Source organism: Maniola jurtina, chromosome 13 (assembly GCF_905333055.1).
Source record: "Maniola jurtina chromosome 13, ilManJurt1.1, whole genome shotgun sequence".
NCBI classification, from domain to species: Eukaryota; Metazoa; Arthropoda; class Insecta; order Lepidoptera; family Nymphalidae; genus Maniola; species Maniola jurtina.
Window position 1 is genome coordinate 5,069,081 of NC_060041.1, and position 9,027 is coordinate 5,078,107.

Below are 9,027 nucleotides of genomic sequence, written 5' to 3' on the forward strand. Positions count from 1 at the left end.
ACAAAAACCGAAAATATGCGATATCGCCCCGAATCTCTGAAGGAGACTAAACTAAAACCTTCGAAACACCCGTATTTATGCAAGTTCAATCTTGTTGACCTCCTAGCAACAGATTGTATGACATCGAATGAGCCAAATATCGATTTTATCAAACTACCTGCATTAGGTAAATTAATAATTTTATATTATTTTTGACAACTCAAATCAATATTTTAAAAATAACCTTACAGTTCGGCCGTCCTGAATTTAACACGTCCTCGTGTTTCTAATCAATCTTGTCATGTCAGTCGCGGGCTTCCCTGCCCTAAGTCAAATCCAAATCATGGGCTATCCTGCCCTCCGTCAAATCATTAAAACCTATCCATGAACTGCCGAACTATCAGTTTTAATATCAAATCAATAATAAATCCAAACGACTAACCTCTCATTCGATGTACACGAAATCTGAATTACTTACTGCAAGTTACTTTCCACTTCACAAAAGACTAAATTCTTTAAAAAAAAAACTAAAAATTTTAATCACCAAATCAAACTCAATAAAAATTTTAATCAAATGTGGGTTGTTTATAAAAAGATACCAAAGCGAAATTAAGACAACGTGAGACACGTCCCGCTTCTGAATTATTGGCGTCACTCAGAAAAGCAGGTATTATTTAAATATTTTTATCGAATTATTGGAATGTCCTCTCCAAAACCAACACAAAAAAAACACAAGTTTAATGTGTAAGGTTATCCGAGAGTTTTAATCTAAAAAAAATTAATGTCAAAATAAATAATTTAATTAGAGCGTGATTGCTATCACAACATCTAATTATCCAGTTCACAACCCAAATACCGAAAATATGCGATATCGCCCCGAATCTCTGAAGGAGACTAAACTAAAACCTTCGAAACACCCGTATTTATGCAAGTTCAATCTTGTTGACCTCCTAGCAACAGATTGTATGACATCGAATGAGCCAAATATCGATTTTATCAAACTACCTGCATTAGGTAAATTAATAATTTTATATTATTTTTGACAACTCAAATCAATATTTTAAAAATAACCTTACAATCGTGACAAGACGAGTGATCAATTCGACAAGTTGTTCTATAATTAATTGAATAGGAAACCTAAAAAATGTTACTAAAATTAAGTTTTAATAATAAATGTGATACATAATAATATTTTATTAGTGTTTTATTTTATACTAGATACCCGCTGCTTTGCCCTCGTGGATTCAGCTTTTTCAAAATCCCGTGGGAACTCTTTCAGGATTTTTTCTTTTTTCAGGATAAAAACGAATCTACGTCCATCCTCGAGATGCAAGCTCTCTGTATCTTTCTTCAAAATCCGTTAAAGGGCCCTACTTACTTACTTTGAATAGGTACTTCAAAAATCCCGTGGGAACTCTTTGATTTGCAAAGAAAAAACCGACCAAGTGCGAGTCAGACTCGCGCACCGAAGGTTCCGTACTCGGGTATTTATTATTCTTTTATTTATAACCCCAAAAAGCATAATTAAATGTCCGTAACTTTATCCGCATGGATTTTGGTTTTTAAAATCCCGTGATAAGTTTTTGATTTTGCGGGATGAAAAGCCTGTCTTCCGAGATGCAAGCTATCGCTTCACCAATTTTCGCCAAAATCGGTTAAACTGATGGGCCGTCAAAAGGTAGAATACAGACACTTTGACATAAAATGTATAACATGTATGGAATAGGTACCTACATTTATCTATAATTTTCTATTCACATGATATTTTTGCATGTTACAAATTACAAATATTTCAGCTTTTCCTTGATTTATTTCGATTTCTAAAATTCAGCACTACAATCAAGCGGCTCGTTGGTCTAGGGGTATGATTCTCGCTTTGGGTGCGAGAGGTCCCGGGTTCAAATCCCGGACGAGCCCTGTTTTTTTCAAAAAAAATTTATAACTAGTCAGCACAAACTGACCTGCATATACCGCAATAACTCATATACTGAATTAAATAGTTTCTTTTTCTATAATATTTCTATAATATAATGTTGCCTAAAGGCCAAAATCTATACTAATATTATAAATGCGAAAGTGTGTCTGTCCGTCTGTCTGCTACCTTTTCACGGCCCAACCGTTTAACCGATTCTAACGAAAGGTACAGAGTTAGCTTATATCCCGGGGACGGCCATAGGCTACTTTTTATCCCGGAAAATCAAAGAGTTCCCACGGGATTCGTAAAGCCGCATTCGCTTAACCGATTTGTATGAAAGGTACCGAGGTAGCTTGGTGGACGCATCCATGTAATTGTAGCTTTTTATCCCGGAAAACCAAACAGTTCCCACGGGATCCTCTAGTTAATAATAAAATCAATCCTATCTGTAATCTGTCGATGATTTCATCAAGCAACATTGTCATTTGTCAAAAATTGTAAGTATGGCCTTTTTTGAGAAATACCAAGGCTTAGTATTTTTTTGAAGGTATAAAAATTCTATTAAAATAAAATAACAAATTAAAAGACACTCACAATCACTTTATTAAACTTTGTAACAAAACAATCACATAAATGTCTATATCAATAAATAAATTCGAAAGTATATCACAGTCTTAAATGGCATCTTAAAATATTTTTTTGTACCTGAAACAAATAAATCATTTTATAATTTTATTGAAGTGTTTACCTACACTTGAAGGAAATTCCAAAGATAATTTTATTGAAGTGTTTTCGAAACTAACGAAATTCCGACGATATTGAATTTATTGCCATCCCTTTCGTTATACTCCCTTTGGAAAGTGATAGCACTAAATTTAGACTTATCATTTTAGTTTAGTTTAAAGATTGTTAGGGTTGCCACCGGCCACTCTTTGATTTAAGTGTTACTAGCAGCAAAAATACAGGTATTAGATTTTTTTGAATTAGCCACCCTTCAGGTCCAAAATGTTGAATTCTCATAATGTTGAATTAGCAAAATGTCGAGTCCTAAAATGTTGACCTAAAAAAATACACCGTCAAGGTTGTCAGTTTTAGACCATTTTTGAGACGGGGGATACCTCAAAAACTAAACGGGAGCTGAATATCTAGGGGGGAGGGGGGAGCTTGGGGTGCCTCGAGCAAAGGATTAATGAAGAGCTTAAAAAGTAATACTAACTGGTAACGCATCAAGTGACGGCGGCCGCTGGTTTTCGGCTCTGTATGCTGAAGAAGTCTGTCAGTTTACTCTGACACTGGATGGAGTCCTTGCTCACCAGCGGACACGGGAAATATTTCTGCAAACAGTAATAATACAGTAGGCATAATCTTTTATAACAAAATTCCGCAATCAATTTTGGACTTGCCTTTACACAAGTTTTAAAAATCTATTCAAACTATGTTTTTGAGAAAAGCATATTATTATACAATCGAAGATTATGGAAATGAATAAAGAGCGTGGATTTGACCTGCTCGCTCCAGCAATGAGCGGGACTTCAATTAATTTTTTACTTGGCATAATATTGTATATCGAATCTTTGGAAAGAGCAACCGCCGAGTTTCTTGCTGGTTCTTCTCGGTAGGAAAGGCATTCCGAACAAGTGGTAGATGCTTTTGACGATTCAAAAGTACTTTTAAAAGTTTAATTAAATAAAAATATTTTGAATTTTGAATTGGTACTGATTCTGTGCGGAATTTTAGAGTGTTTGCATCTTTTTCATACCAATATAATTAGAAAAAGACAGAGAAACCTAATCTAATTTACAACTGTTGGGGTTTGAGTTTTGTTCAAATGAGTGGCGTGTAGCCAAGTACCTACCTGAACAGCCTTGATGCCACCCGAAATATCCACAGTGGGTACGACCTGCTTTGGTTTGAGGAACTTCACAAATCGGATCAACTCTGAGAAGCTCGAGTGTTCGCTGTATGGAATGCCTGTGGAAAATCATTTTTATTTCATTAACGGTATTTCTTTTTTTATTAGCGTCACTACTGTAAAAGTAAAAAAAAAAATATATTTTCAGTAACAAATATTTTACTGATTGGATATTTTCATTATTTAAATGTTTCTCTAAGAGTGAAAGTTAAAGGTATGTGAAGTCTTCCAATCCACACTCGGCCAAACCTTTCTTATTCCGAGGAAAGACCCGTCCTCAGTTATAGTGAGCCGGCAATGGGATGATGACGATGATGATTATGTAAAGGAAATACCGTGTATGGTTACGGAGTCCTTTTCAACCGAAGAGTTCTTCCCATTCTCCCATCCGCTCGGCTTGAACGCGACCACTTCCTCAAAAGTGCCCTGCATACTGTCTAAGTAGCTGCGTAATTTCTGAAAAATTACTGTTTTTATAGGGTGGAACATTTTAACGAGAAAACACATCAATATTTTAATAAAGAACGCGGTCCGTCTCTAAGATACAACTTCTTTTCGCAAAGTAGCACAAAACAGGCATCACACAAGGTGAGGTACAAGAGTTACCTCATGAGTCAAGTCCCTCATGGGAACAACGTGCAACTGGCAGGCTTGAGGCGACGAGCGGCTGAAGCTGCGGCCTTCCACCGCCTGCAGCACGCGGTCCTTCTCCGGACACGCCCACACCGAGCAGCCCACGCGCCGCGCCATGCCGAGGAAGAACTTCTCCTTACCTGACGAAAACCAAACAAAACATGTTACTCACAACAGACGGGATCTTCTCCATTTGGCCGACACCAAGATTTGATTATACAAAATTTCTCAACCACGAAAATTTATCAGTTCACCAGTGGGTTCATCAATTCCTTCATGATTGGTAAACTTCATTACATTTAATTGAGGTGTTGTTGGCTTCCTTTGGATGGTGTATTATTAAGCTATATGACATCATGAATGCAATATGGCGGATAAGACAAACTTTGCAATAAGAAAAAAACAAAGTTTAGAAAAATCCATAAAGAAACAAATCAAAGAAAAGGTAAATGCGTAAATTTTGAGGACGACTGTTTTACTTGATACCTACTTTTTTAATTCTTATTCAAAGGGTAAACCGTACTTTTGATATGATGACATTTGACGCAAAGTAAATATGGCGAGTCTTTTCTCAAAATTTACGCATTATTGTGTAATTTCTGAATAAAAAATAAACTTGTTTAGCTTAATCTTGGATAAAATTATAATAGTAATACATACCTATTGTATAAGTGCCACAAACGATGAGAACGGAAGAGAACTTTTTGCCGACCTTTTCTAGCGCCATCTTCTTTTGGCGTAAAATGTACAGCGCCATTTCCAAACTTTGGTCTTGCGTTGGGAAGTCATAGCGAGGGTTGCAATAACTGAAAATGATCCATCCAGTGGTTTGAGCTGGGCGTAGATCAGTCAATCAGCTTTTCTTTTTATATTGTAATACAGGTTGCCCGCGACTTCGTCCGCGTGGATTTAGGTTTTTAAGATCCCGTGGGAACTGTTTGGTTTTCCGGGTTGCCTATGTCAATTACAGGTACGTAAGCTACCTCGGTACCAAATTTCATACAAATCGGTTAAGAGGATGGTTCTTTAGGAATCCAGGTGGAACTCGTTGATTTTCCAGGATAAAAAGTAGTCCTATGTCCTTCGCCGGGATATAAGCTGACCATGTACCAAATTTCGTCAGAATCGGATAAACTGTTGGGCCGTGAAAAGGTAGCAGACAGATAGACAGACAGACACACTTTCGCATTTATAATATTAGTATGGATTTATTCTAGAAAGTAAAACCAAAACTCACGTAGTGTCTAGGTATATGGTGTGCATATCCTTGTTCCAAAACACGGGTAAAGACTCCATAATGGGCGAAGCGCGAAAATCGCCAGTATGCAGCAAGCTTTTACCGTTTGGCAGTGTGAACACCAGCATTACGGCACCTGGACAGCTGGAATATAAACATCAACGTTTTTAGGGCTCCGTACCTCAAAAGGAAATAAAAGAACACTTATACCATCGCTTTGTTGTGTCTCTGTCAAGAAACCTAGAGTATTTCCTGTTGACTAAAATCATGAAATTTGGCAGGTAAGTATGTAGGTCTTATAGAAAATGGGTAAGTCTTATAGAAAAAGTAAAAGAATTTAATCCTTGTTCATTTTTTGTGGTAGAACCGTTAAGATAGACTAGGTTATCTTATAAGCTAGTCTAAGAAAGGGTTTTCACTCATTTCAGAACTTCAACCTAAGCCAGATCATTCTGGCTGAATCAACCTTAAGGTCGATTTCACCAACATAAAATTTAAGTCTTATCCGAGCGTAAAGATATTTTGGCAGGTTTTCAATACAAAAACTGTCATTAAGTCTAGTTTATTCCTCGGTTAAACGTCATCGATGTTGGAGAAATCAGCCTTATTTAATTATACGAAAAATATCTTTCTACTTACTGATTGGCGTCAACTATTGCGATTTCCACTCCTTCGATTCTTATTGTTTCATCAACGTTTATCACTTGTATACATTTCGGGTTCACTCCTAAACGTGATATGCATAAGTCCGCTACAAAAAATAAAAACAATTTTAAAAAACCAGCCAAGTGCGAGTCAGACTCGCGCACTGAGGGTTCCGTACTCGGGTATTTTTTCCAACATTATTTATTATAGGTTTCTTAACAGACAGACAGAAAGACAGAGAACAAAGTGATCCTATAAGGGTTCCGTTTTTCTTTTTGAGGTATAGAACCCTAAAAAATGAACATTTAAACTAATCAAAACTTTTTAGATGACTCAGCAATTGTAAGTAAGGTAGTAACCCGCAATAAAGATTACACATCGCGTTTTGAAAGAGATAATCAGTAGCTCCAGCTTCGTACATCGTCGTCTCTGTCACACACAATACCTACCTAAGGATTGCAAACGCTGAGAGCTAATGGTTGATTAAATATAAACCTTATCCAATCCTTATCGATTTGAATAGAGTAGGATACATAATATAGCAAAGGCAGCACGCTTGTTGCTTATTCTATTCAAATTGAATAGTACCAACATTTGTCTTCCCGCCTACCCTGACCAATTCAAAATTCAAAAAAATTCAAAATATTTTTATTCAATTACACTTTTACAAGTTCTTTTGAATCGTCAAAAGCATCTACCACTGGTTCGGAATGCCTTAGTATAAATACTTACCAGTAATTTTTGAACAAAACAGCAGTTTATTGAAACTTTTCTTCAATCCCATATAATGATCTGAATGGAAATGCGTAAGGAAGTAATGTTTGACGTTTGGAATTTCCCCGTACGAAAACGCGTCTACCGCAAAATGAGTTCCTGTTAAAAATAAATTTATATTGTTAGGAGAATTTATATTGAAAGAAAATGACAGCAAATTCGTAAAATAGTCAATATACTATTACATAGCATATTGACTTCTATCTCCACAGTGTAAAAAACACATTGTAGAGAAAGGAAATTTCCGCAAATTCGCGGGAATTTTCGCGCTTCCCCGCTAATTTTTCATTTGGGAAAAATTTGCATTTTACATGGTAACTTTTTTTTGATATTTCTAGTCTATCTGCAATCAGTCATTTATGTGGACTATAATCAGATTATATGAGTGTGTTAAGGGTACGTGGTAAAGATGAAAGTCAATATGCTATGCAATATTTTAGAAATTTGTTTCCATTCTCAAAGTAAAATCTAATGTAAAGTGAGCTTTAGGTTCAGCATTTCGGTATGATGCATAACCGATTAGAGGGTAGCCTGCTTCCATTTTAGACTGCATCGTATGTAGATCACAGTCATAAGCAAAGTCACTGAATAAACATAGAATAAATCCTTTTTACCTGCAACAATTTTATGATAGGGTATATTACTGCGTGGACTTATCGAAGTTTTGTTTGATTTAGACTTTATTGGTAGATTGAATTGTAAAGATTCAACAGGTCTTCTAGGTGACAGTGATCCAGCGCTGTCTTTTTTAGATCTCGGCGAAATATTCCGTGGCACATCAGATAATGAGGCTTTGAGGGCAGCTTTGGGCGAAACCATCCGCTGCGGTTGACGCGGTGTTTTCGACGATTCATTCCGACTTGACTTAAGTAATACACGTCCATCATATTTAGCATTGACGACACCCAAATTCTTGTTCATCTCCTGTGCGTCATCATGCCCTATTTCCTTAACTTTACAAACATTCCAGTCATTACCACTTAGCAACTCAACTGCACTTTCATCCGACTGTTTGGTTTTTAAATCATTTCTAGTTGTACTTCTAAAATATGTGTCAATAGATTTTTGCTTTAGATGACAACTTGTAACACTAATTTTTTCAGACCGAAATACAGATCCTCGATTGCCGTTTTTGCCTTTATTTTTATCATGAATTTTCCGTTTCACTAATTTATAATTTGGTGGCTGAACAGTGACATGTGAAAGCTTCTCAATGGCATTTGTTTTTAAAATAAGAACTTTCTCTGCACTCTGCTCCCCCGTTGTCAATTTCTGCTTTTTTATTTCTAAGCTGATAGTAGTGTCTGGTATTCTTTTTTGTGGACTCTTTAGTCCATTTGAAAGTTCGTTCATTAAAGCGTTTTCATCAGTAACCTGTTGATAACCAAGAACCTTCAACTATTTCACAGCCTACATTCAGCTTATTCTCTTTGTGTTCGACAGATATTTTTTATTCTTACTTTTTTTTGAACTTTTAACTACTTTATCACAATCCTTCTCAGCAAATGAAAGAGATTACTGGCCATTCTTCGTAATTATTAATAAGCGTTTCTTCACTGGATTTACTTGGTACGACTTTTAATTCTGTATTGGATAATACTGTGCGTTTGTCACAATCTTTAAAACCTACTTACAAGAGTTTTTAAACATCCATGGGAAATTACGTCATTTTATAGAAGCTAGAAACTTATTTTTTAGATGTTATTGGTCAGCTGTTTTTTTTTTATCATTTGATAAACAAAATTACAGCGAAAAACACATATGGAAAAACAATTGTCAAATGTCACATTTGGCCAAGCAATGGCCAAGCATTTGGCATTTTAAATAATATGCAAACATAGAGTAAGCATTAAGCAAAGGAGAACTGCGCTGTATGGTGGATCTACATGCTTGCGAGAAACAGCAAAATAACAAAGCCCTGGCAAACATGTG

General features: G+C 36.0%; 1 protein-coding gene and 1 non-coding gene across 2 annotated transcripts; one reads left to right on the plus strand and one right to left on the minus strand.

Moving 5' to 3' along the window:
• Window positions 1-1,824: 1,824 nt before the first annotated feature.
• On the plus strand, window positions 1,825-1,896 carry Trnap-ugg. Its single transcript has one exon. It is a non-coding gene; the product is annotated as a tRNA-Pro (tRNA).
• Window positions 1,897-2,473: 577 nt separating this feature from the next.
• On the minus strand, window positions 2,474-8,880 carry LOC123870883 (DNA cross-link repair 1A protein-like). Its single transcript, XM_045914369.1, has 10 exons — window positions 7,710-8,880; window positions 7,054-7,194; window positions 6,316-6,427; window positions 5,677-5,820; window positions 5,100-5,245; window positions 4,413-4,579; window positions 4,142-4,262; window positions 3,750-3,865; window positions 3,111-3,228; window positions 2,474-2,599 (listed from the first exon to the last, which is right to left on the minus strand). Exons 1-9 carry the CDS (start codon window positions 8,446-8,448, stop codon window positions 3,121-3,123), a joined length of 1,794 nt encoding a protein of 597 aa, XP_045770325.1. The 5' UTR covers window positions 8,449-8,880; the 3' UTR covers window positions 2,474-2,599; window positions 3,111-3,120.
• Between the last annotated feature and the right edge of the window lie 147 nt (window positions 8,881-9,027).